At 63.5% G+C, this 27,637-nt stretch overlaps 1 protein-coding gene across 1 annotated transcript; it reads right to left on the reverse strand.

Annotated features, from left to right (window-relative positions):
- Positions 1–2,492: 2,492 nt before the first annotated feature.
- Positions 2,493–27,637, reverse strand: TMPRSS13 (transmembrane serine protease 13). The gene is made up of 13 exons (XM_079786979.1): positions 27,514–27,637; positions 17,627–17,948; positions 17,180–17,284; positions 14,747–14,869; positions 13,724–13,853; positions 12,249–12,341; positions 11,245–11,288; positions 9,873–10,035; positions 8,924–9,096; positions 5,859–5,957; positions 4,654–4,796; positions 4,377–4,529; positions 2,493–3,758 (listed from the first exon to the last, which is right to left on the reverse strand). The coding sequence occupies exons 1-13, from the start codon at positions 27,532–27,534 to the stop codon at positions 3,732–3,734; spliced, it is 1,596 nt and encodes a 531-aa protein (XP_079643105.1). The 5' UTR covers positions 27,535–27,637; the 3' UTR covers positions 2,493–3,731.

A 27,637-nucleotide genomic window follows, 5' to 3' on the forward strand; every position in this document is an offset into this window, starting at 1 on the left:
CTGGATTCCACCTGATTTTGAAAAGTAGCTTCTCAAACGGGACAGCCTGGATTCAAAGGTCAGCGCCACTACTTAAAGTCTGGGGACACTTATTTCATTTCCCTTGTGTCTTCCTGCATAAAGTAGCAACAATAACCGCCTGCTTCATGCGACGGGCGGTCACACATCAGGTGTTCAGCTCAGCGCCTGGCGCACAGCAGCCATTCAGCGAGGGCTCGCTGTGATCACGTCCCCTCGCTGTCACTCCCAGGAGCTCTCCGCCTGCGTCTGTGTCCTCCCACCTGCATCAGGGCGTCGTCTGCACGATGATGGGAAACAACAGCCTCGGATCTAACCGGGCCCCACAGGCCGCTGATGGGCAGCTCAGCTGGGACCGGCTGTCCTTCCCAAGAGCTGTCGTCTGCCCCACCCCCGCCCACTCACGCGCCCTCCCCCTCCCCAGGGGAACACAGCAGTCAACAGGGTTGACAAAGCCAGAGACTTTGACTGGTACCTGGAGGTGCCTGGGACCCAGGGACCACAGGACAGCATCACCTCTCCCACCATCACACACACACACACACACACACACACACACACACACACACACACGTCCCTGGAGATTCTGAACCAATCTGGGAAGTGCCATCACCCTTCCCTGATGTTTGTAGTCTCTATGCACATCCGTCCGGGGCTAAGGAATGTGTTTCTTGCTCCCCACCCAGACATTCCCTAACGCTCCCCACCCTGCAAATCCATCTACGCCAGGAAGCCTGAGAGAGGAGGCCAGGTCTGGGTCTAAGGAGAAAGGAACAGAAACGGCCCGAGCCCGATTTTTTCCTTTAGGCCTCCTTCTGGAAGGACCAGCTTCCTCCGATGACCAGAGACGGCTGCTGTCCCCCAATGCTCTGGCGTGGGACCGGCCCACTTCACTGAGGCGGCGCCCTAGGGAGGTCGACGCCCGTAAAATGTGGGTGAAAAAGCTGTGCACCTGTCTGAGCAGAGCATGTAGGGAGTGGGTGAGCTTCCTTTCCTCTCCCCCCGCACTCCCCTCCCCCGCCCCGCCGCCCAAGCAGAAGCAGCCGATAAAGTCATGAGGTGGGAAGAGTCTGAATCCCTGGAAAACCACGTGGAGGAGAGCCTGCCCTGAGCAGACACCCTCACTGGATGGCTAGGCGGGTGAGAAGGAAACTGATTGGGTTAAGCCACTGAGATTGTGGGAAATGCTAGATCCATTCCAGGAGCTGGTTACACCTCCTGGAGACACAGTAGGCCTAGCATCTACCCTCTCCTCAGACCTTCTTATTTGAATGAAGCAAAAAGAGAATTGGAGCCCTGGCCAGTGTGGCTCAATGGATAGGTCATTGGCCAGTGAACTGAAGGGTCCTGGGTTTGAGTCCGGTCAAGGGCCCATGCCCGGGTTGTGGGCTTGATCCCTGGTAGGGGGCATGCAGGAGGCAGCCAATCAGTGATTCTCTCCCATCATTGATGTTTCTATCTCTCCCTCTCCCTTTCTCTCTGAAATCAACAAAAATATTTTTAAGAACCTTATGAACTATTTGTTTTTTAAAAAAGAATTGGAGGGAGGTCTGGCCCTGGCATCAAAATGAGAGACCAAAGCAAGCAGACACGGCCAGGCCCGGGCGGGGCCGCCTGGGGCGTTCTCGGCTGGTGGCCGGAGGCTGCGTGTGTCCTGGAGGTCCGGGGAGCTGGGCACCCATCAGTGGGATCACAATGGTGCAGGTCAGTGTAGTAAATGCAGGAAACAGTAAGCGCAGAGCAAGAAGAAACCCATCTCTCCGAAGAAGCCAGGCACCACCCACCCGTTTCTCTTGGGAAAGCTGAGTGAGCTCTGGGGCTTCCTTGTGAACGTGCCTCTCCCGGAGCCGCTAAGTCGGAGGCGGAGAAAGGCAGGCGCAGGAAAGGAAGAAAGGACAGAACAAGAATGTCTTTCCCATCGCCGTCCGCTCTGTCTGCTCGCCGCCCTTTAGGATGCACCTCACACCTGGCCTCCTCTGGGAGGCCTTCGCCTCTCAGGCACCACTGGTGGCTGCTCCATCCGTGCTCCACGGGCGGTGCCCAGACTCAACCACAGCTTCCACCATGTCGACGCAGCCGTGAGCCCCTGAGGCCGCCGCTGTGTCTTCGTATCCCCGGGCCTGGTCGGGGCACCTGGTCCAGCCCAGCCTGATACGGTTGGTGCATGGATCCATAAAGGAATGGATGATGAAGTGAGCCGAACCCAACGCCGAGGAACCAAAATTCAGAACCACGCTGAGGATGTCTGGGCAGCTGCGTGGACCATCTCAAGTTCCTACCTCGGGTACCAGGACAAATCCAGCGACAACATGTTCACACAACTTTTATTGCTGACGGCCATTGCTGGGGCTGGGGGAGGTCACGGCTGCCGCCCCTCCACCCCCCAGCCTTCAGAGCACGTAGCCAGCCCCTCCGACGCTGCCTAGTCACTAGCCACTCCGCCTGCTCTTCCAGGGGAACCCCCTCCCCCCGAGCGGCTGCCTGCCATGGCCGGGTGGGGTTGATCTGCTTGGACCCTGCCTCTGGGAGCCATACACCACCAGACAGGCCCAGGCCAGGTGAGGAGAACGGGACGGCCGGAGCGGGAGTGAGGCTGGGAGGTCCAGGGCTCGCGGGGCGGGGCAGGGGAGCATTCAGAAGGGCCGGGGGGGGGGGGGGGGGGCGGTGGACTGGGGGCAGTGTCCGAGTTCTCTCCATGGCAACTTCATGTCAGTGTGGTTTCGGAAACAGCTGAGAAATGGAAAGATGGAGAAAGCAGAGGAAAAACTCCGAAGTCCCCAGAAGACAGCTGGGAATGAGGGTGGCCGTGCGCGGCTTCCCCGCCTCCGGGGCCCCGGGAGGAGCCCGAGTGAGCCAGCGGGGCTCTCTCCGCCCTGGTCTGCCCGCCTCCCCGAGGTCCGCTCCCTGCGGAGCACAGGAGCCCCTCAGCCCGAGCCGGGAACCTGCCCAGCCCGGAGAGGCTCAGCCCGGAGAGGCTCAGCCCGGAGAGGCTCAGCCCGGAGAGGCTCAGCCCGGAGAGGCTCAGCCCGCGGGCCCGCGGAGCTCTCGGCGTGACCGGCGCTCGCTCTCCTATCTGCAGGCCTTTGGGGAGAATCTTTAAAAATACATCCAACTCTGTTTCTTAAATATAAAAATAAAGTCAAGTCCACACCCAACCGCCGGGTTGGTGACCCCTGTCTACAAGGTCAGCCCGGCCGGGGCGGCGGCCACGCTCCGGAGCCTCCTCCTGCAGGGACAGCCGGGCACTCAGACGAGACCGCCACCATCCCGGACCGCGCTGGTGTCACCGGGCGCCCGGGCGCTGCGTGTTCTGGGCCAGTCTCAGAGCCCAGGTAGGAGGGGCGACAATTCCCGACGTGACCCTCCAGGCCCTTCCCGGCGTGTCTCCTCCGCGCGGACACACCTGTGGGTGTGCCCAGGTGCCACACTGTGGTTCGCAGGTATGTCCAGCCTGGGGTTTGGGAAGAGCTGACCACCCTCCTGGTTTCTGAAGACCTTGGGAGAGCAAGCACACACGTGCACATGCACGCACAACCCACACATGCACACATGCATGCCCACAACCCCACGCGCGCACGCACGCACACACACATGCACACACACGTGCACACGCACACGCACACGCACGTTGCATGTCCGCTGAGCAGCAGGCAGGGAGCGGCGGAGGAGGGTCGGGCGCAGCCTCCAGCAGCAGTGGTGAGGTAGGCAGCCGCTCAGGCCTTCCGGAGGCGCACCTCGCTCTGAGGAGGAGGGACAGGGGAGGCTGAGCTGGGGCCCACGAGCCAGACACAGACACGGCGGCTCAGAGCCTCCACAACCCGCCTGGCGGCTGGCGGCCCTCGGAGAGGAGGGAAGGGACAGCCATGGCGGTGGGTTCCGAGCCCCGGCGGCTCCCTGTCCCCTCTGAGCGCCACTGTCCTGCCCTCAGCGGGCAGAGCGCCGGCCTTCCGGCGTAGACTCTGCCCCAGGTGACCCTCCACTTCCTGACACCCCCATCCCGCCAGGGACCCACTTCCAGGAGAGTCCTCCCTCCGGGCCCCCCTCCCCGGCCCCTCCCCACTCCCTAGGCTGTCTGTGGTCCGCGGCCTGTGTGATGCAGGGCGCGCCCCCATCCCGGGGAGAGGAGCAACACTGGCCACACCCCGCAGGCCCACCCCTGAACCTCGGACCCTGCTCCGTCCAAGGACGAGGAGCGCAGGGCACCCGGGACGCGGGGCTGGCCCAGGGTGTGACCCCTGTCCTGGCCTGTCTTCTGCGCTTTGTGACCCCTGATAGGGGAACATGAGGGGCCGCTGAGAGCCCTCTTCCCAGTGCCCCTGTGGGCGCTGCCCGCCGGCTGGTGGTGCCCGCAGCCTCACCTCCATCTTGCTGTATATCCAGGGCAGGAGCTCCGTCACTTTGGTGTACACGCCCGGCTTGTTCCTCTGGCCACAGCCCGTCCCCCAACTGGTGACCCCTGCCAGGTACCAGCGGTTGTTCTGCTCACAGACCAGGGGCCCCCCGCTGTCCCCCTGTGGGGAGTACACGCATCAGCAGAGTGGGGGAGGGGGCCTTGTGCAGGAAAGCTGGGCACCCGATTCCCCTCTGATCCAGCACCTCTGCCTCCCAACGGCCCTGGGTCCCGGAGCAGCCCACCTGGCAGGAGTCGCGGCCGCCCCGCAGGTCCCCCGCGCACAGCATCCTGGGGGTGAGGTAGCTGTCGTAGACCAGGTAGTCATTGCACTTCCTGAAGTCGATGAGGCTGACCTGCACCTCCCGCAGGAAGGGGGAAGTCTTCTCTTCAGGGAGGGGAGGGGGGGGTCAGATGTCAGCTTCCGGCCTTCCAACGGCCCCGACCCCGACTCAGCCCCTCGTGGAAGGCACCATCTCTGGGGTTGGCCACCCAGACATGTGCGCACACACACACCCTCACGCCAGACACAGCTCACTACACATGACAAAGACAGACGGACATGGACACACAGCCTCCCAGTCTGCCTTGCATGTTGCACAGTGCTTTTCCGTGTTCAAAGCACCATCCACTAGGGCCCCCCCTCCCTTTGTTCCCAGTAACTATGAGCTGGAGGAGGTGTAGCTGACCCATCTGCAGATGGAGGAGGCCAGCTGGTCAGCCGGGAGCCGAGGTCAGAGAGAGTGGCTCCCAGGCCAGGCACGCTGAGCAGGGGAGCCCAGCCTGCGTCCATGGGCGCCGGACAGGCCTGGGCGGTCTCCTGCGCCCGGAAACAAACCTAGAGGGCCGACACCAGACAAGGCCGCTCCAGGGCCGTGGGCGCTCCCCAACCTGGGCAGGCACAGGCGCAAGCAACGCAGGTTGCCATGCAAACCGCAGCGCCAGCACCTCCCACCAGGAGGGACGGCCGCCGCTTCCTCGCCAATGGCAGCTGTAGACCCCATGTGGCCACAGCCCCAGACGAGATGACTTAGGGACCCGATCGTAGACTTATCCTGCTCCCCGACAGCATCCGGTCTAAACACATGCTCCCCTGAAACCCAAGCCCAGGCCCTGTGCCGAGTCCTTCCTGACGCCCCTGCTGAGAGGCGCCCTGGCTCTCCATGACGACTGTCCCACTCGGACAGGAGCAGAGCCCCACATGTTCAGTTCTAGAAGTTTCCTGGTGGTCTTAGCCGGAGGGCACGGTCACATGACTGCTTTGACGTACACACAGGTCACACAGTCCCACCCAGGCCCGTGAGGTCAGAGACCCAAACCCTCATTAGCTAGGCCCTTACCTACCTACCCAGCACGTCACCCCACACACTGCACACAGACACACACACGCGCGACACACACACAGGCACGCATGTGCACATGCACACAGCCTAGCACCCCCACCTCTCACCATCTGTCTCCTTGGTCTTGCCAAAGCCTGTGATCCAGCAGGTCTCGTTGAGGCTGAAGGTCTGTCCGTGCATGGGGAGGCAGGCCGGGTGGATGTGAGCTGCAAGGAGACCGCACGTCAGTGGCGGCACCGAGCTCTCGGAGGGGAGTGGAGGGACAGGGGACTAATGGCCTAGGAGCCTCTCCCCGTCCCCAGAGCAGTTCTGAGTCTTCCAGGGCTTATTTTTTTCTTCCTTTCTTTTTAAATCCTCACCCGAGGATATTTTCCCATTGATTTTAGAGAGAGTGGAAGAGAGAGGGAAAGACAGAGAGAAACATCCATTGGTTGCCTCCTGCAGGCGCCCTGACCAGGGCCTGGGTCGGAGAGAAGCCTGCAAGCGAGGTGCATGCCCTTGACCGGAATCGAACCCGGGACCCTTTCGTCCACAGGCCGACGCTCTATCCACTGAGCCACACCAGCTAGAGCCAATCACTTTATCTTGACCCCCCAGTCCTCAGGGTGCTTCCAGAGTCCCCAAGCATCCTGATGCCAGGGGTGCCATGTGGACAGAGGTCTGTGCCTTAGAAGCTCCCCTGGACCAAGAAGATCCTGGTAACTGGGGGCTCTACCCCCAGAGTGGCTCCCCTGCCTGCCCATCAGAGCAAGGAGCAGTCACAGGCTAAGTCCAGTGTGATGGCCACGCTGTCTCAGGGAGTGCCCAGCCTGGTCTGGGAGGGCCCCTGCCGGTGGCCAGGACCCGAGGCTCTCCCTCCGCGTCAGACAGCCTCTCCCGGCAAGAAGGGCGCGCCCTCCGAGGCACAGGCCACAGCATCGCTGCTCACTTGCTCCCGCGTCAGAGACAATGAGCCGGTGCAGGCGCTGCTGTGGGTCACTCCGTGCGCTCCTCTGGGGACGCTCTTCCTGATGCAGCGGGCACGGACCACCACATCCCGTTCCCGAGAAGAACATGTGCACTGATACACGTCTGCCGTGTTCTCAGCTGTTTGTTTTGCTCACTGCAGCTTCCTGCACCTGGAATATACACTGAGTGGCCAGATTATTATGATCTCTGAACACATAATAATCTGGCCACTCAGTGTGTGTGTGTATGTATATATATATTAAAGGCCCGGTGCATGAATTCGTGCATGGGTGGGGTCCGGCCAGCCTGGCCATGGGGAGGGGACATGGGCGGTTGGCCGGCCTGCCTGCTGGCCGAACTCCTGGTTGCGGGGACAATTTGCATATTAGCCTTTTATTATATAGGATATACACTGAGTGGCCAGATTATTATGCGTTCAGAGATCATAATAATCTAGCCACTCAGTGTAAATGCTCAGCAACTTTGAAAGAGAGAGAGAAGGAGGAAGGGAGAATGAATGTTAAATTCTCCTACAGCCCGGCTGGCATGGCTCAGTGGTTGAGCGTCGACCTATGAACCAGGAGGTCACTGTTTGATTCTCAGTCAGGGCACATGTCCGGTTTGTGGGCTCGATCCCCAGTGTGGGGTGTGTAGGAGGCAGCTGATCAATGATTCTCTCTCATTGATGTTTCTCTCTCTCTCTCTCTCCCCCTCTCCCTTTCTCTCTGAAATCAATAAAAACATATTTTAAAGAAATTCTCTTATAATTTGGGCTTTGCACATTGACATCTAACACACCTGTCTGCCTCAGAGTAAACAAACAAGAAATAAGTGAAGGGATAGTATCAATTATTAACAAAATATGCAAAACACCGTCTCTTAAAATATGCTGTCCCTATTTTTGCAACACGGAGTCTGGAACATCTGTAACTGTTACATATCCCACTAATTTTATGGGGAAACTAAGTTTCCCAGTGAGTTTCCATGAGTTTTCTCTGATGCTCTGTGATCGCAAGGTCCGTAGCCTGCATGTGGCCGACTGGACCTGCTCTGATTTCTAAACCAAGAGTCAGGTCCAGGGTCTGACCAGGGTGGCCCTCACCGGGGCTGGGACTCCTCCGGGCCTCGCGGGGCGTGGAGATGGCTGTACAGGGCGGGAAAGGCCTGCTCCGGAGGAGCGGGAGGAGGACGGAGGTCTCGCCCACAGGCGGCTGTGGCTCAGGTGGGGGTAGTTCTGGGTCAGCCCCGGCCAGCTAGGCTCCGCCAGGGTTCCCTCCTCCTCACCCCACCCGAGGAGCTCGCTCACTGCTCTGACTCACCACCCGCCCCGGAGGCAAGGTGCATGCGGGAGAGGCAGTGACAGGCCAGAGCACAGGAAAGGCCGGAAGAACCAGAGAGCCGTCCAAGGCCCCCGGCAGCCCTGGCCCGCCGAGCCAGCCTGCCTCTGAGAGCCTCCCTGTCCCGCCGGCCCCCACTGGAGCCCACGGCCCCCGCCCCTCGGCACCCCACCTTCAGCCCCCTGGCTGTCTGCTCCATTTGCACTTGCAACCGCGGAGCCCACTCCGAAGCGGGCGCTCCGTAGTCAGCAAGTGAACGACCGAGTGAGTGGATTCGTGCGTGGAGCCCTCCTGGGTCCCCTGAGACCTTCAGTCGCGTTTCCTCGTGTGCCTCATCGGTCCTTAGCCCCACCGCATGGCAATAGGCTGTCTGCGTATGACTCCCAGGGGTCCCGCGGGCCAGCCCCGCCGCCCGGAGCTGAGTGGGAAGAGCGTTGCCGGGGAGCCGGACCCCGGAGCCGGTCCTGGAGCTGCCGCCACAGCTCCATCTCCTCCCTGTAAACCAAGCCGACGACAGACCTGCCCCGCGGGACCGGCTGTGCAGAGCCAACGAAGTCATGGCTGCCACACGCCTACCAGTGCCTGCCCCTCGCGAGTGCTCCGTGACCCACGGGGAAAACATGTGATCTGTTGGTTAGGGACCCGATGATACCGCACCCAGGCCCTGGCCCGGCACCAACTTCAATGTAGGCTGTGTCATTTGGGGCAAACTCATTTCCACCCTCTGGGCCTTAGTTTCCCTAATTGTAACACAAAGATGTCCCCTTAAGTGACCTCTGAGCCCGACTCGGACACTGAAGCTCTGCCCACCCCCTGGGTTGGCAGATGCTGCCCGGCGAGGGCTGCCGATGAGCCGGACAGGGTGTGACCGGCGTGGACTCACGCACCGGACAGGGTCAGGGGCTTGGAGAGGCGCATGAGGGCGATGTCGTAGTCGTCCTGCTCGTCGGAGTAGTTGCCGTTGATGATGATCTGGGAGATGGAGGCCGCCTCGGGCAGCTGGTGCAGGTTGTTGGTGCCGGCGTACACCTTCCAGCCCTCCAGGATCTTCTCCCGGGTCCTGCCGGAGCCACAGGGGAGCAAGACCGGTCACCTGCCCGCCAGCCCACCGCAGGGCGGTGTGTGCTGCACACAGGGCTGCGCGGCGGGCCCCGGCTTGGCGGCAGGAGGAGGGATGACATGGCCTCCGGAGGCGCCTGTCTTAGCTCAGGGGTCCAAAGCAATGCCCCCTCTCCCACAAGCCATTCCGAGCCTGCCCTGCACCCTCCAACAGAAAGGGAAGGGCCGGGCAGGATCGCTGGGAGCAGTCACCCCACTGTCTCCTCTGCGCGCCCCAAAGACCAAAGCAGGGGGCAGTACACCTCTCAGTATTACTGTCCTCAGTGGAACCAGAGTTCTCGGCAGGACAAAGTGGCCCCCTAAGGGCTCCCTGCTGGGCCGGTGCCCCGAGGCGGCTCTTCAGCCCATCCCTGCCCTCCGTTCACAGACAAGCCTGGCGGCCACTCCGACCCCTCCCCCATCCCTCAGGTCCCCAGACAGGGTCCTGATTTCCCAGGCTCCTCTCCTGTAAGTTCTGGTCCCAGGAACCAGCAGCCAGGAGCCCAGCGCCCGGCCTTCAGGGCAGGCTCCTCCTGCCGCCTCGCTCTCCCTGGGGCCACCAAGCAGCAGCAGCGTCTCATGCTGGGCCTGGTGCAGAACAAGACGCCCAGGGCCCAGGGCCTGCTGCACGCTGCCACGGCAGGGCCCCGGCCCGCTGGAGAGGGAGGGCGGCCTCACACAGCCCTTCCCGGGACCCCGAGCCCTGCAGCCTCGCATCACCTGCCCCTCGGCACTTACACAAAGAAGCAGTGGGCAGCCGTGAGCACCCACTGGGCGTCGATGAGAGTGCCCCCGCAGATGTGGGTGGTGCCGTAGTGCAGGCTGACTTGCCAAGGCCACTTGCTCTCGGGGGCCAGTGCCCCTCCCACGATCCGCCCTGTCAGGGCCCTCAGTCCGCAGTCTGGGGGAGGAGAGAAGATGACCCGTGAGCGCTGCTGCTCTCCGAGCCCTGCCAAGCTCCCCGGGCCCAGGGCAGGCTCAGGCAGCCCGGTCCGAGGGCACCCACCGGCCCGTGGACACCACTCTGCGCACTGGCTCTGATACGGCTCCGTGCTTCCTGCCAAGGCAGAGGCCCCGTGGCGGCCGGCCACCCGGAACCACCAGCAGGAAGTCCGACCCTGGGCAGGCCCCTCTGCCCTCTGCCCGCTCACTCTTCCTCAGATTCCCAGTGCCCAGTGAGTGCCCGATACGCCCGCTGTCAGGAGCCCAGGAAGCAGATCAACCTCCCGTGGCCCTCAGTCAGTGGGTGCGGTGCTGGGACCGCCATTCCCGCCCTAAAACCAGAGCAGACATAAGCCTCCCACGAGTACAGGTGGCTTTGTGCCCACGTGGCTCCTCAGTGGCTCAGCTCATGCGGCTGAGGGCCCTTCATCCCAGGGAACATTCCCCGGCACCTCCTGGAGTGAGTCGGCCCCCCAAAACCGTGGACAAGGGGGGCAGCCTTGGAGTCCGTGCAGATGTGTTCTTTCCTCTGCGGGGGACAGAGTGAGGAACCAGAGGGTCTGGGGTGGCACTCCGTCCTGCTCAGGGGAGCACCCCACCTGGCCATTGCTGAGAACACTGTCCACTCGGGGACCAATGACCAGCTTGGGCTTAGGGGTCAGACCCTTGGTCAGAGGTCAGCTCCTCCCCCACCAGAGGCCTGACCTTAAGCTAGTAAACACTTCCGTTTCCTTTCAATGCGGGGACGGTGGTAGTCCCTGCCTCCCGAGAACCAAACTTGCTCATGCTTGTAAGGAGGCAGGCGAGCGCCTTGCACACAACACGGCGGGGTGCTGACGCTGGATCCAGGCTCCTGCCTGTGGCTAGAGGGGCTGTCAGCGGCCGGCCCTGCTCTCCAGGCCTCTGCCCCGCCCAGAACCCAGAGTCCAGAGTCCAGACGTGCTTCTCTGGTGTGAGCGAAGCCGCTGGGCTGAGGTCAGGGAAAGAGAAGGCTGGGCTGGAACTGTCCAGGGGCCTTCCGGGAACCCTGGCCTTGAAGCAGGCCTGCTGGCTAAGCCCCTCTTCCTGGTGGACCCCGGGCCAGCCATGGCCCCCAGAGCGGCCCCACCTCTCTGCCCCAGATTCCCACCCCCACAGGCCACCGTCAGGAGGAAGAGCATCTTCTTACGGGAACACTGGAGAGAGACGTACCGCTGGGAAGGGCATTCCGATCTGAAGGAGGAAAGACAGAGGTGGGGAAAGGGCACATTAGCCACCTCTTCCAAGAAGCCTTCCCTGGTTGACTCCTGCTCAGCTCCTATCCCATTTCTTTTGCACAAACACATGGAGACTCTGACCTTCTCCCTCGTGGTGGGAGGCCCCTCCAGTGCGCTCACCAGGAATGGAAACAGCTCAGTCAAACCCTCCCCACTCTCCCCCCCCCTCCTTTCCAGCGGCGGCTGCACACATTGACCGGATTCCCATCCTCTGAACTGTGCCTCTGTTGTTCCAGCTTCTTCCACAACTGAGCAGGCCGCCTCACCCTCCTCTGGCAGGTTCCGCCATGCTCACCAGCAAAGGTGCCTGCAGATCACCTGGCACAGAGCAGGCACTGCCTGGCACAAGGCAGCACCGGGAGCAGCCGGCTCCTTCCCTCCCTCCCACCCCTTCCCTGGGAGCCTTGCTTCTCTGTCTCCCGTCTCCTGAGGTGGACACTGCCAGCTGGTCGAGTGTCCCCAGCCGCCCTCTCAGTGGGATGGGGCTGGGCGGGGCCACAGTGCGAAGCTGACACCTGAGGAGGTTCAGGAGGAGGCCATGCCCCCCGGGTCGGCCCCTGCCCCTGCCCGCAGGCCCCTGGCACTTCCCTGCTGCTGCTCCTCCCCCGCAAACCTTGCAGCAGGGTTCACTCCAAACACCTGGCTGACTGCTGGCCCCCAAACTTACTAACTGTCTCTGGCAACCAGGTAAACTCTGGGGACACCCCTGACCCCGTGGTGCTCTCTGCACCAAGCCTCCGCAAGGAGGCAGGAGGCAGGTGGCGAATGAGTTCCGGTTCTGAGATGCTCCTGACACTCACAATGGGCTCCTGGAGGCCAGGTCCCAGAGAGGCCCAGGAAGAGGGGCTCCCTGACGTCAAAGCCCCTGACCCCCCGACCCCCGCTCCCAGCCAGGCGGCTGGCCTGCCCCCCTCACCTGTAGAGGCTTTCCTGGAGGGTGGAGTTGTATTTGGAGACGGAGAAGCTGCTGATGGCATCCCGGGAGGCCACCTCGCCTGTCCGGTAAGCACTGCAAGGGGAGAGGGGCGAGTGAGCCCTCATGATACAGGGTCCTCTTCCATCCCCCCAGCATGGTCCTGGCCAGCCCTGGTGACGGGGAGGGGGTGGGGGGCAGGGGCTGTCAGGCTCCATATGGTCTGACCCCGCCCACCTAACCCTGACTGCCCCCACTAGCCCTATAGTTAGCCCACTTACGATCACGCCCAGTGTGTTCTCTGCCAAGCCCTGCAGCCTCAACACCCCCCCCCCCCCCCGGCTCCGGAACTTGTTGGAAATGCAGACTCGGGCCCTGCCTCAGCCCTCCTGGACCAGGGAGTCTGGTCCTGGGTTGGAACAGGCTCTGCGGGGGACTCTGACGCTCCACCTGAGACAGCTGACCTGGCCCTTTCCACCGGCACCGTGACCCGCGGACCTGCAGACCCAGACCCTGCACCTAAAGACTCTCATCAGCCCTGGCTGGTGTGGCTCAGTGGATAGAGGGTCCTACAGACTAAAGGGTCTGGGTTCAATTCTGGTCAAGGACACATGCCCGGTTGTGGGCTTGATCCCCAGTTAGGGGGCATGCAGGAGGCAGCCGATCCATGATTCTCTCTCATCATTGATGTTTCCATCTCTCTCTCCCTCTCCCTTCCTCTCTGAAATCAATAAAGATATATTTTTTAAAAATGTCCAAGGTCTCCTGACGAGATCACCCAGACTCCCCTTCCCAGGTGGGAATGCTAAGCCTGAGGCAGGGACAGAGCTGGGTCTAAGTCCTTATCCCCCAACCTGGTTTTCTAGCAGCTTCTTCCACGGAGAGCCCTCAGTGAGGTCCTAAGCTCTTCTCCCCACGACCTCGCACACATGGACAGACCCCAACATTACTTGACTTCAAGACACGGACCAAGGAGAGCATGTGACCATGTGGCCTGCAAACTGGGACCCCAGAGGTCAGCGCTCCCCTCCCCCTCCTCCCCCTCCTGGCATCAGCCGGCGGTTCGTATGCCTGTCCCTGGCCGCCCCTGCCCACTTCACTCCCATTTGTGAGTTCAAGCCCGAGCCACCCTGCCACAGCACAGAGTCCACTGGAGGGTTGCCAGCCCGAGCTTCCAGTTCCAGAAGCGAGGAGACTAGCCCTGCTAGATGCCTACGCCCTCGGAGGCCTGCAGTGACCACTCACTGTGAGGGAGGGCACGAGGTGCCCAGGACCGCACGAGGGGGTCCTACTGCAGAGCTACGGGGCTGCCCGCAGGGAAACAGCTTGCCCAGACCTGTAAGGCCCCAGGGCCCCGAGCTAGTCACCTCAGCCCTGGTCCCCAAGAGTCATGTTAATAAGAGATCGCTGCAAGGCGCCTGATGCCCTTGCAAAGAGCTGAGCCGTCCCTGGCGCCGGAAGGACCTGCGGGAAGTTACCTCTCAAAGCCCAGCTGCTGGCAGGCCTTCACGGAGTAGGAGCTGTTCCAGCTGTCGCTGCAGATGGGGACCCACTGGTGGGAGGAGCCCGAGTAGACTCTGAGCAGAGACTTGTCCCAGTCAAACCTCACTGCAGGGCGAGAGGGCAGAGCGGCCCTCAGCACCCAGGAGGCGCCTCGTTTGGGGGTGAGCTGAGTAAGGCTCTGAGAGGCACCTGTCCTGAGACCCCTCGCTGAGGCCTGGGAAATGCCCGGACCTTGGCCCCGGAGCGAGGGGCATCAGCCAGTGCTTAGAAGCCCACGACACTCTGTGAGGGCAGAGGCAGGGCAGGGCTGGGGCAGGGGCGGGGCAGGGGCTCTCCATCCAGCAGGGCCTGGGCCATCGCTGGGACGAGGGCAGGCGCTGTCACCCCGAGACGCAGTCACTGCTATACGCCGGGGTGTGTGATCTATGATCCGACCGTGTTCTCACTAGACAGGCTCAGTCACAGATGGACGCGGCCATGGGCAGGACACATGGAAACGTGCAGGCAGAGTGGAGGGTCCCGCCCCCACCATCGCCCACATCGGGGCCACACGCAGACAGCCTGCAAAAGCCACTAAGAACCGGAGCTCAGCACCACCTCTGCGCTCATCTAGGCCGGCCACTCACAAACGTGCGTCCATGAAACCGCAGGGGGGTCAGAGGTTACGTGCTGGGCAAAGAGGAGGGGCACATAGGCTAACATCCAGAGAAAGTAAGCGATTTGACCGCATCACACAGCACTCAAGGCCAGGTTTCAAACACAAGCCTCCGGGACTAGAACCCAAATCCTCCGATTCACTGTCCATCACCTCCCATTCAAGTTTGCAGTCACCAGAGTGCACACATGGGTGTGCACACTCACGCATACACACATACATGCACATACCCGCACACACACACACTCCGGTACACACACGCACACTCATGCACACTCACGTGCACACACACACACTCACACATGCACACTCATGTGCACGCATGCACGCCCAGCCCGCTCACCACAGCCCAGTTCGTCACTCTTCAGCTTGCAGTCGGCCACGCCATCGCAGCGCACAGCGTGCCGGGGGCAGCTCTCCACCGCCTCCTTGTACTTGATCCTCGTGTGGCCCCTCCAGAAGTAGACTGGAAAAGATGAAGCACACAGCGCGGTCACCGCCAGCCCCACGGCGAGGAGACACGGAGCAGCCCGAGGCCCGGGGTTCTGAGACACCGACCTGCACTCCCTCTCGGACTCTGGGGCTCTCGTCCCCCATCTGTATGGAGAAAAAGGCTACTCAGGAATGTTCCAGAATGCTCCAGAAAGCTCCTGCAAGCAGGGCAGCACCAGGCCGGCTTGAGCAGCCACCCAGAGAGAAAAGGAGAGAGGGAGGGAGGTGTGGACATGGGGACGGCCTCGCGAGCTCCCCTGCCTGCATGCTGGCCAGAGTGGTGGCCGGGGAACCACTCCTGCAGGCCCCAGGGCCCCTCAGAGCCCTCGGCCTCCGGGCCTCTGCTCTGCAGGTGACGGCAGAGACATGGCTAACACCTGCCTGCTCTCCAACGAGGTCCTTCGGCCTCAGGAGCCCCTGGATGTTGTCTCCTCCTGGACAAGCGATGTCTCCTACACTCAGCTCCTGCCCCACGACTTGTCGCTGTGCTTTTAAATGTCTTCCCACTCAAAGAGCAACCGGAGTTGCTGGCGCCCAAATACACATACTTCACAAACCATCTCCGCCTCACGCTGACTCCCTGTCTCTGACCTGACTCCACACCAGAGCTGTCAGCCCACCGCCTGGCACACTGGCCCTCGGAAGCCAGAGAAACCGGGGCTCTGACTCCTCACCCTGCCTGTCCCGGCCCTGACCCTATTTCCCCGCCCCCACCGTTCTCTCCATCCCCCAGGGTGAAGGCCACCGGTGTGACCCCCAGGGTGAAGGTCACCTGTGTGACCCCCAGGGTGAAGGTCGCCCTCTGTGACCCCCATGGTGAAGGCCACCTGTGTGACCCCTCCAGGGTGAAGGTCACCTGTGTGACCCCTCCAGGGTGAAGGTCACCTGTTTGACCCCCAGGGTGAAGGTCACCTGTGTGACCCCCAGGGTGAAGGTCGCCCTCTGTGACCCCCATGGTGAAGGTCACCTGTGTGACTGCTCCTTCCAGGTTCAGACGCCAATCCCTCCTGATCTGCAGGACGTGCCTCTCCTCCGTGCCCCACTCCCCGCCCACGGCCTGTGTCCCGGACGAGCCCTGATCCCCTTGACGTCTGTGGGGAAAGCTCGGGTGGGAGTCAGGCCTGGGCTCTAGTCGTGACCCCTCCCTGGCGCTGGCAGGACTACAAGCCAGAGGACTCGGGCACGCGGGAGCACGCGGGAGCTCTGCCAGGAGGCTCTTCCTCGGGCTGTCCGTGGACGGGGGGGGGGGGGGGGGGGGGTCCCCTGGAGGTGCCTGGTGCGGGAGCAGGAGGGAGAGCGGGCAGCAAGCCCCGAGCCCTGGAGGAGGTTCACGCGGACCCACGGGGCGGGCTTACAGGCACCGTGACAGCCACGCCTGCACCTCGTGGGCAGGTGGGGAGTGAGGCTCAGGGAATTACTAACTTGCCGGGTCACCAGCTGGGTAGGCGCAGAGCCCGTGCTTCGGCAGGTCTGCATGGCACCGAAGCCGTGTTCTAACCAGCACACGGCCCCCCATCACGGCCCTCGCTCCAACGGCCCTGCCCCCTCAGCCCCCACAGCTGGCACTGAACAGCACCCAGCCCTCCCCGCATTCCAGCTCTCCCACCCTGGCCAGGCGCGCACACGCGACAGACGGGGGCTCTCTAGGCACACGAGGCAGGTGGCAGGTGCCTGGGGAGAGGGAAGGGCTGCTCACAGAGAGGAGGGTGCCCCTCCCACTCCCAGGCCCCCTGACAGAGGGCCCGGGACACGTCCTGAGTATCGTTTCCAAAGAGGGGAACTCCTGAACCAGAACAATTTATCTCGGTGACGGGAAACGCCGAGAAACTTTTCCTAATGGGAGTGTTTGTTTGTTTTGTAATAACTGGCCTTTCCCAGGGGGATGCTGTGCCAGGCCTTGTGCCAAATCTCAGATTCCTCATCACCCGTGAAGTCTTTACGAGACTTTCCTGGGCACATAGAAAGTTGAATGAAGGAGTGAACGAATGAATGAGTGAACGAATGAATTTCATCTCATTTGAAGATGCAGAACCTGAGCTCTGAGTGGTGCACCAACCTGTCCAGGAAGCGGCACAGCGGGAAGGACAGACGGGCCGGGAGCCCGGCTTCTCTGACTCCCACACTCCTAACCCCAGGCTCCAGAGGGTCTGGGGGCACCGTGTCCGAGGCCGTTTGCAGTGGTGGCCTCCGTGTTCCTGCTGTGCCCCAGCACCGGCCCCATGGCCACATTCCTCCCCCCGCCCCCCCCCCCCCCCGCAAGGTGCATGCTCCCCCGTCCACTCACAGAGCAGGATGAGCGAAGCCACCAGCGCGATGAGCAGGAGGATGCACCCGATGAGCGGCAGCCGCTTCTGGCCCTCCTGCCAGGAGAACTTGGGCGAGCGGGCACCTAGGGGCAGGCGGCAGTGGGAGGTGAGGGTGGGAGGGGCCTGCCCGGTGGGGCCTGGCTGGAACCCGGGCCCTTGAGATGGGCACCAACCCCACTGAGCAGCCTCCGCAGTGACTCGCCTGGTGGACCTGCTTTCTAGCCCCTCCCCATTTGCCCCAAAGCTGGCTGTCTCGGGTTTGCATTAATGACTCCTTCTGGCCCCTCCCTGCCAGTCCCCTGCTGCCCCCGATGCTCCCTTCCTCCCACACATGGCCAGAGGGCGACAGGAGGAGGGGCGAGCCAAGGCCAAGCCTTCCTCCCCCCACGGACTGCCCCTCTCCTCCTCCTGCAGCTGCCCCTCACCTGGCGTCTCCCCGGCGGCCCTGGTGGCTGGTGCTGACACGGCAGGAGAGGCCCGGATGGGAGTGGCCCCCAGAAGTGTTGCTCTGACCAGGTGCACTCTCCTCGGAGGGGATGCTGTGGAGGCCGACCTGGCAGACGGTGCCCTGCCAGATGGTGCCCTGCCGGACGGTGACCTGCTGGACGGTGACCTGCTGGACGGTGACCTGCTGGACGGTGATCTGCCGGACGGTGACCTGCTGGATGGTGACGTGCCGGACGGTGACGTGCCAGAGGAGGACCTGGAAGGTGATGCCCGGGCTGGAGTCCTTGCCGGGGAAGCATTCTGAAAGCGGAGCAAAGGCGTCCCTCAGCTTGCATCCCTGCCAGCCACCCAGTTGCAAGCCCTCTGAGCTCCAGGGAACTGCTCTGAAGCAAGAGGCTGGAGGAGCAGGGCCGGGGCAGGGGTGCAGGGTCACCCCATGGGGCAGGGGGGGCAGGGCCAGGGCAGGGGGGAGGGCTGGGGCAGGGGGAATATGTGGGAAGACAGGAGGGCCCAGGGATGGAATAAGCCCAGAGTCCCAGCTCCCTAAAGTCTCTCCCCGTCACAGGCCCTGCAGAGGTGGGCAGAGGGCAGTGCCATCTGCCTGGGGAGAGGGGGCACCTGCTTTGGCTCCACATGTCTAAGGCCCCTCACAGGAGAGGCAGCTGGGCCAGCTCCTCCCCCGAAGGCAGCCGAGAGCTGCGGTCCACGTGGGGGCGGTAACCAGCCCTCCTGCCCTCTCCACTCCCCTCCCCGCACCGGCCCCTTTCTGGTGTGTGTGTTAGCCTGTAACACTGGTCTGACTGTGAGCTGTCATCAAAACGTGTGAAAGGCACAGCTTAAGAAAAGCCCTGACTTACCTTACACCCCCCACTCTCAGTAACCCCAGAATTACCACAGTATGCACACACACACACACACGCACATGCACGCACACACGCATGCACACGCATGGGTAGCACGCAGGCAGCGGCACAGAGGGACATGGGAAGGCAGGTGCAGGGGGAGGAGAAGGTGCGGACGGGGCTGAGCCTACCCCCCTCGGACGTGATCTGTAACCTCACTCAGCTGCGGGCGCACTAATTTACCCATAGCTGCCGAGAAGGGGGCTCTGAGTGCTGGTGTGTATTTCCTCATCTCGTCGCCAGAACAGCCCTCTGAGGGGGATTCTCACCCCATTTTGCAGAGGCAGAGCGACTAAGCCACGCGATTAAGCTGGCGGAGCCCCGATGTGAGCCCAGGAAGGCAGGTTCTGGGGGCCCTGCCCTGACCCCTGGGCGGCTGCCTCTGAGGGGGGCCGTGTGAGATGGTGCAGCCATGGTCACAGCCGGCGGTCGAAGACACGGGGCTGCTGGCCCTGGAGACCGGCTGCGCCTGCGCCTGCGCCTGAGCCCTCCGATGGTCTCCATCTGGAGGGGGGCGGCAGTCGGGCTATTGGGGAGGCGTCCGCAGCCTCTGCTGGCGTTGAGCCCTGGTCTGCAGGACGCCAGGCCCTTCACCAGTTTTGGCCCCTTCTCACCTCCCTCTGCCCCTTATGGGGACCTCTCCGTCCCCCCTCACACCAGCCCTGCCTCTCAGGTCCCCTCCAGAAGCCCGCAGAGCGCAGCGGAAGCTGGGAGCTGGCCCGGCCCAGGGGCACACCTGCCCTCCCCGTGATTTCTGCGGACACTGACCGGCTGTGCCGAGACGGTCTCCGGGAGCCGCAGGAATGTGGGGGCTCAGCCTGCGGTGAGCGGAGGGCACGGGTCTGGACCCGGCACCTGTCTCCGCCCTCCCCGCCCTGGACGTGCTCTCTCAGCGACCAGCTGGTGAAAGTCCTCCTCACGCACACACCCAGCCCCGGCAGCACCTGCCCCTCCAGGCAGGCGGTTGTCATTCATTCTTTGTTCTCTCTCGGAGAGTCAGAGGCCGCTGCTGTGGTCACTGCCTCATGGCCGTGGAGCCTGGGGATGAATTCAACGAGGAGCCTCGGTCCTGATCCCACACGCGGTGAACGCACACAGCAGCGGGTGTTTAGGAACCCGAAGGGCGGCTGCTTACCACCGCTGAGCCCAGTGGCCAGAGCTCGGCCCCCCTCCCCGGCGCTTGTAGGTTCCAGAGAATGAAAACAGGTCAGCCCCTGGAGGCCCCCAGGGAACGGGACTCGGGGGCCAGGAGAGCGGGCGAGGCCATGTGGAAGGTGGTGGGCATCTGCTGACCACATGGGGGCCAGGCGGGCAGGCCGATCCTGGGCCACCAGCATGACCTGTGTGACCTTGGGAAAGCCACTTATGTTCCCTTTTCCTGTTTCGGATCTGGAGAATAGGACGGTACTTCCGAGGATTCACTGAGGTAAGCGGGAACGCTCCTGCCCACCTGGCACACGGCCGCTGGCAGGGAGGGCCGTTCCTCTCCCCCTTTGTACCAGCACAACCAGCGCCAGCGTGCTGAGCGGTGACGGCCGCGGGGCACAACCAGAGGGCTGATGGGCTGTGCCAGCTCAGCTTAGGGAGACGTGAGGTGCTGGACAAAGCCAGACTTAAACCCTCCGCACAGTGCTGGCCAAACCTTGGCACCTGCCTGGGACCTGGCACTGTGGCCGTCTGCCTGCCAGGCCTTTGTCCCTGTTCTCACCCCGAGTCTTCCCCAGCCTCAGGGCACTCCATCCCTCAACACAAGAGCATCTGAGAGCTCACACCTCGCGTCCCTGTCTCGGCCTCCGGAGGTCCTCCTCCGTCCCTCAGCTCAAACCCCAGCTGAGCGAGGAGTTCCCATGTTCTGGGGCCCCGAACGGGAGACTCCGCAGCCGCCCTTTCCCCCTCCGCGGGCTGCCACCCCTCGTGACGTTCCCCTGGGGTCCAACCTACAGCCCAGGGACTCACGTCCTCTCCTCAACTCCTGGAGCGGATGCTCCCTCCAGAGGCCCGCTGCACCTCTGCGCAGACACCTCCTTCAAGGTGCCAAGGTTCCCGGGCAGAGCCCAGCGCAGGCCGGCCCCGCTCCGAGCCCTGGCCTAGAGCTCGGCCCCCCTCCAGCACACAGACAACCAGCAACGAGGCTCAGACAACAACTCCTGGGCCGGGGCCCGGGCTCCCCCAACTGGCCTGCAGCTCGAGGGTCCTCACCTGCCGGGCGGGCAGCGTGTGACAGGGCAGAGTCAGACGGAGGTGACGCCGGCATGGCCTGGCCCGGCATTGTCAATCTTTCCTTCCTGGCCCTGCCTGTCCTGCCCAGCCCCCCGGGCCGGTCTCTGTGATGACTGCCTGGGGGAACACAGCCTGAGCCTCCCCACATCATCACCAGGCCTCCCCAGGCTGCTCCCAAGCGTCCCACTCAAAACTCACCCAGCCCCTCAAGGGGGTGGGCAGGAGCAGCCTGGCTGGCAGCAGGCGGGGCAGGGCCCAGGAGGCGGGGGGGGGGGGGGGGGGGGGAGGGCTGGAGAGAGCAGGGGCTCTTTCCAAGAACTTTCCTGGACAGGAGCCCATGAGGATTGTTCTTCCCATTTCACAGACAAGGAAGTAGAGGCCCAAACCATTTACGTGCTTTATCCAAAGTCACTCAGGAATATCTTGGCGCCAGGAGGGACGAAAGCCCAAGGCGCCTGGTACCCAGCTCCCTCCCTCTGTCCGCGGTGTCCAGTGGTAGCTCCGACTCCAAGGTGAGCGGGGACCTGCACACCCACTCTGAGCAGACTCTACCCAGAGGCCCTGCCTGGTGGGGGTGGGAGTGAGCCCATGAACCCCTTGGCCTGTGTGGAGGGGCTGTGCTGAGTGACGTCATGGCCCCCAGGCCACAGCCATGGCCCGAGCCCTGGGCTCTGCGTGGAGACTGCTCCCCGGGCCCCCCTAAACCATGTCCACCTGCAGTAGCGGCTCCCATGCATCCTCACAGCCCAAGGGCAAGTCCAGCCCGCACCCTGGGGCCCCCCTCAGCCTCAGCCCAGGGCAGGCGGGCACAGGCTGGCAGAGCCCCGAGGGCCTTGCAAACTCTCTAGTCCACATCTCCATCCTGCTGCTGAGGCAGCGGAGGCCCAGAAGGCAGCGTGGCATCTTCCGGCCCCGCCCCTGGGCTGCTGCCCGGCACAGCGCTCGCCCGCTGCCTGCTGCCCGCTGCCCCCTGCCCGCTGCCCGCTGCCTGCTGCCCGCTGCCCGCTGCCTGCTGCCCGCTCAGTGTGCCAGGCAGGCCCTCCCCAGACCTAGGCCCTGTGGCAGCGCCACTCTCCCAGGGACCCGGAGCGTTGTGGGTGTTCAAAGGAATGGGCACAGGCAGGGCCCCAGGCCGGCCCCCCAGGGCGCTGGGCCAGGCAGGAAGAAGTGCTCCCAGCCCCCCTGGAAGCACTGGGGTGCCGGAAAGCTCAGGGGTCCCTTTGATGGGACCGAACAGCCCCCTTGCCCGCAGAGCCCACTGCGGTGTGGACTGCAGGGACTGAACGGGCCTCCGTGGCGCTGGCCGCACTGGGATGGGGGATCATGAGTTTTCCCATTCGCGCTGCTCAGCCCAGGCTCACTGTACCTGCAGCAACAGAGGGCTGTGTTGGAGAGCGGGAATATTTGAGCGCTACTGAGGCCGTGGACTGTGCCCCAAACAGAGCTGTCAGAGCTGACACCAGGCCAGGCCTTGAGATAGGGTCTCATGGCCCCTTCCCAGCACGTAGGCCTTCTTTCACAGATCACGGTCAGCTTTCTGAAGAACAGGGTGACCCTGTGAACAACATGGTCGTCAATGGCATGACCCTGACGTTGCTTGGGAAAAACCGTTTTGTCTTGGGTTGCTTGTTCTGCAAAAACCAGATGTGGTTAATGTGCTTAAAAGCGGTCCTACACAAAGGGTCGGGGCTGCTCTCTGGTCTCCCTGCGTGGAGAAAGGCAGAGCAGTCGCCTGGTCGCCAGGCCGGCTAATAAAGGCTCCCTACATTTTAATTTGGTCTGGGCTCCAGTGGTCATTCACTCACATCCGCTCCACAACAGGCTCCCCTTGTTCTCCTCTCCCTGGACCGAGAGAAACCCCACAACCATGGGCTCCCCTCCGATTCCCAGCACCTCCTCCCCCTAGCCACCAGCATGTTAACCCCAGGGTCTTGGTCAGCCTGGAATCAAGCAGGCCCCAGACTAAGAAGCCAGGGCCACGAGTCCTCTTTTCTCCAGGTGTGGGAGACACGCGGCCTCTTGCTTCTGCTCCTGCGCTCCTGCGTGACCTACGGGGTGGTCAATTCCTCTCAGCTCCCAGGTCTGTAAAACCAGGGGCTGGACAGCAGCCGCGTCCCAGCAGGGTCCACGGGGCATCGAAGTCGCACGGAGGGGCCTGGGAGCCAGATTCACAGGTCAGGGGCTTGGGGTCCCTCGCCCACTTCAAGCAGAGAAGAGCCAGTTTCCAGTTGTGGGCAAGGGCTCCGCCTCAGATTCCCCTGCAAAGGAAGCGCCTGCTGCCCCCAAGAGCGTGAGGGCCACTGCCCGGGAGCGCTAAGGTCGCCGCAGAGCGGCACCTCCCATACACACAGGAAAGGCCAGACGCAGAGCACCCCCCCCCCCCGTCCCTTCGTTTGTTCCCTGTTTTCCTTTCTTTTTAAAAAAATATATTTTTATTGATTTCAGAGAGGAAGAGAGAGGGAGAGAGAGAGAGGAGTATCCATGATGAGAGAGAATCATTGATCGGCTGCCTCCTGCACACCCCACACTAGGGACCGAGCCCGCAATCCGGGAATGTGCCCTTGACCAGAATCGAACCCAGGACCCTTCCGTCCGCAGGCCAATGCTCTATTCACCGAGCCAAACCAGCCAGGGCCACTCACTCATTTTCCATTCATTTATTATTTATTCATTCATCAAATCATGTAAACACCTTGAGTGGCCACTCTGCCACGCCAAGAGCTTTGGATGATCTAGGAACTTACTGCCTCGGTCCCCCCAGTGCCCTCTCTGCCGATGCCGGTATATGATGAGGCTCCCTTGTCAGACAAGCCGGCCGCCAGCTGGTGCCGCCAGGCCTCCCCTTGGCTGGCAAAGCCCAGGGCTTGGGGTTTCTGGCTCCCCTCGCGCCCCCACCCAGCACCCTGCACACCCAGCTGGGCACGGTCCACCTCCGTGCTGTGCGCCACGAGGAAGCTGTGTTGCCAAAACAAGACACTTAGGTTAAGTGGCTATTGTTACATCAGCCGCCTTCCTGCCCAGGCCCAGCGCCCAGGCCCACACACACTCCCACACATTCCAGTGCCCAGCGGCCAGCACAGGACGAGGCGGGGCAGAGAGCGGAGGGCGCAGGGGGCAGAGGGCAGGATGGCGTGGGTGGAGGTCTGCCGGGCACCATGACGACGTGAGACAGAGGTCGGAGGTGAGGACGCATGCCTGCAGGATGCAGGGCGGGTGCCGGGTCCTGAGGGTGACTGCACTAGTTTGGGGGATGGCATGACCTGAGCCTGCTGGTCTGGCATCTTGGTAACCTGCCCGGCCCCCTCTGGGAGGAGCCTCAGCTGAGCCCTTCCGGGGGCCTCCAGCCCTGTCCAGGCCACAGCGCCGCGGGCTCGGGCTGGCTGGAGCCGCCATGTTAAGAAAATATGGCAACAATCTGCAAAGGATTGTTGCCATCACGGGTCCACATCGGCCTCTCTAATACACATTCCCTCTATAAGCACGGAGAATGTGGCTTATTTAAACACACACCAAGTGCACACTTTTAAAACACCAGTACACACTGATATGGTGCACCTGTAACCCCCTTTTCTGTGGGCTCAGAGGCGGTCAGGGGGCCATACAGGGGCCTCCAGGGGCCAGGTGTCCAATCCTCAGATTTGACGGTGGAAAAACATAGTCATGGAGGGAAAACTTTGCCCACATTTTGACAGGAGCCGGGACTAGAGCATAGAGGATGATAACAACAAACCTTGGCTCTGTGAATCAATCTGTCTTTCTCTGCCCCTGCCCCTGCCCCTCCCACTGTCCCTACCTCTGTCTCTGCTCCTGCCCCTGCCCCTGCCCCTGCCCCTGTCCCTGCCCCTGCCCCTGCCCCTGTCCCTGCCCCTGCCCCTGCCCCTGCCCCTCCCACTGTCCCTACCTCTGTCTCTGCTCCTGCCCCTGCCCCTGCCCCTGCCCCTGTCCCTGCCCCTGCCCCTGCCCCTGCCCCTGTCCCTGCCCCTGCCCCTGCCCCTGCCCCTGCCTCTGCCCCTGTCCCTGCCCCTGCCCCTGCCCCTGCCCCTGCCCCTGTCCCTGCCCCTGTCCCTGTTCCTGCCCCTGCCCCTGCCCCTGCCCCTGCCCCTGTCCCTGCCCCTGCCCCTGCCCCTGCCCCTGTCCCTGACCCTGCCCCTGCCCCTGTTCCTGCCCCTGCCCCTGTCCCTGCCCCTGCCCCTGCCCCTGCCTCTGCCCCTGTTCCTGCCCCTGCCCCTGCCCCTGCCCCTGCCTCTGCCCCTGTTCCTGCCCCTGCCCCTGCCCCTGCCCCTGCCTCTGCCCCTGTCCCTGCCCCTGCCCCTGCCCCTGCCCCTGCCCCTGCCCCTGTCCCTGCCCCTGCCCCTGCCCCTGTTCCTGCCCCTGCCCCTGCCCCTGCCCCTGCCCCTGTTCCTGCCCCTGCCCCTGCCCCTGTTCCTGCCCCTGCCCCTGTTCCTGCCCCTGCCCCTGCCTCTGCCCCTGTCCCTGCCCCTGCCCCTGCCCCTGTCCCTGCCTCTGCCCCTGCCCCTGCCCCTGCCCCTGTTCCTGCCCCTGCCCCTGCCCCTGTCCCTGCCCCTGCCCCTGTTCCTGCCCCTGCCCCTGTCCCTGCCCCTGCCCCAGCCCCTGCCCCTGCCCCTGCCCCAGCCCCTGCCCCTGCCCCTGTTCCTGCCCCTGCCCCTGTCCCTGCCCCTGCCCCAGCCCCTGCCCCTGCTCCTGCCCCTGCCCCTGCCCCTGTTCCTGCCCCTGCCCCTGCCCCTGTTCCTGCCCCTGCCCCTGCCCCTGCCCCTGTCCCTGTCCCTACCTCTGCTCCTGCCCCTGCCCCTGCCCCAGCCCCTGCCCCTGCCCCTGCCCCTGCCTCTGCCCCTGCCCCTGCCCCTGCCCCTGCCCCTGCCCCTGCCCCTGTCCCTACCTCTGCCCCTGCCCCTGCCCCTGCCCCTGTCCCTGTCCCTACCTCTGCTCCTGCCCCTGCCCCTGCCCCAGCCCCTGCCCCTGCCCCTGCCCCTGCCTCTGCCCCTGTCCCTGCCCCTGCCCCTGCCCCTGCCCCTGCCCCTGTCCCTACCTCTGCTCCTGCCCCTGCCCCTGCCCCTGTCCCTGCCCCTCCCCCTGTCCCTACCTCTGTCTCTGCTCCTGCCCCTGCCCCTGCCCCTGGCCCTGCCTCTGCCCCTGCCCCTACCTCTGTCTCTGCCCCTGGCCCTGCCCCTGCCCCTGCCCCTGTCTGTCTCTCTGTCCCCAGCGATGGCAGACACTATTCTAAAGGAGCCTCCAGGTGAACTGTTCTAAGACCCTCAAGTAAACACTTTTTATTCCATGTTACAGAGGCCGAGTCACAGCTGAGCTGGGACATGGTCCGTGTTCTGCCCACCACATCCCGCAGCTCCTCCTTTGAGGACAGAGGCTCAGAGAACCTTCTCACCCCTTTGCCAAGACCCCCCTGAGACCCTCCCGGCCCTCACAGGCGCTCCGTCAGGCTCCGGCCGTGGCCGCCTTCCTCACAGCCCTGATGGAGAGCAGCAGGGGCGGGCGCTGCTCTGCAAGGAAGCCCTGGCCAGGAGGCAGGGCCTTGGAGGGGCGGGTCCCCAGCCGCCTCTCTTCAGTGTCATTAATGTCCACCCCCGGCAGCTCCCCCTGCGCCCCACCCCCACCCCCAGCTCCTGTCTTGGCAGTTCTACCTCAAACAGGGCTACATTCGAGAAACTTAAGTAAGGAAGTCAGGGGCACATCTTTCATTCTGGTATGTTAGATCAGCCCCAAATGCACATGGCGCCCCCGCACCATCGACACTCGCTCCACGATAATGAAAAGCCTGCTCTCCACCCTGTGCCCCCGGTGCCCGCCCATGTGGCCCCAGGCCCTGGACAGAGGTGCTTCCCAGGCTCATTGCCGCCACCTCACCCGGGACGGGCCTGCCCCCTTCGGAGAGCTCACCCTTCCCCCTTGCTGCGTTTAGGGACACCACGTTAGACCCCAGCACGTTGCCAAGGTTCATGGCTGGGACTGTGGGCACAGCCCCTTCACGCCCCAGACAACGCTCCGTTCTATCTGAACATCACCCCCTGCTTCCCAGAGTCCCTGCCCCAGCGCAGTGCAGAGCCAGAGGGGTGGGGCGGAGACATGAGGCCAAGGAGGCGTTAGAGCTCCTGAGGAGGAGGACGCGGGGACACAGGGGAACCAGAGTGCGTACGGGCTTTCCCACGGAGGCTCCCCGCCCGCCCCCCCCCCCCCCCCCCCCCGAGCGGCGAGGAGAGGAGCTGGCACTGCAGCGGGAGGGCTGTGGACAGACCACGGAGGCCCTCCCAGGCATGCAGGTGATTCAGCGCGCAGCGAGTGGCCCAGGGAGGTGGGAAATGCCCTTGATCTGGAAAGCACATGGTGACACTGTGGAAGGGTTAGGAGTCCAGTGAGGAGGGCCCAGGAGCCCAGGAGCCCAGGAGCCCCGTTAGAGTCCGAAGGTTCCGTGACCCTCAGACCAGCAGAGGAGACATCTCAGCAGAAGTGTCCTGGCTGGGTGCTCCCAGGCCACAGAGCGCCAGCCCGCGCCAGCCACACAGCCCCGGGTGCTTTCCAACAGCCCGGCCTGTCAGCCTCCCTCCTCCCTAGAGGTCCAAGAGGTCTTGATCTCCAGCAGCTTCTCAGCAGAAAAGGCCCCTTCAGTTGCCCCCACCCCTGAGGCCCCCACGAGGCAGGGCCCCGCCCGCCTCCAGCCCAGCCCTGCCTTCTCAGCGCCAGGAGGCCTGGCCCGCGGCCCAGCGACTCACCGGGCGGCTGTCCCTCTCCATGGCCTCCCCGGGGATGAGGCTTCCAGACTCAGCTGATAGTGACAGGAAGGTCCATGTTGGCCCCTGGCTCCTCGGGCATGTGGGGAGAGGGGGCTGGAGGGCC

The sequence above is a fragment of the Cnephaeus nilssonii genome (assembly GCF_951640355.1).
Source record: "Cnephaeus nilssonii genome assembly, chromosome: 13".
Lineage (NCBI taxonomy): Eukaryota > Metazoa > Chordata > Mammalia > Chiroptera > Vespertilionidae > Cnephaeus > Cnephaeus nilssonii.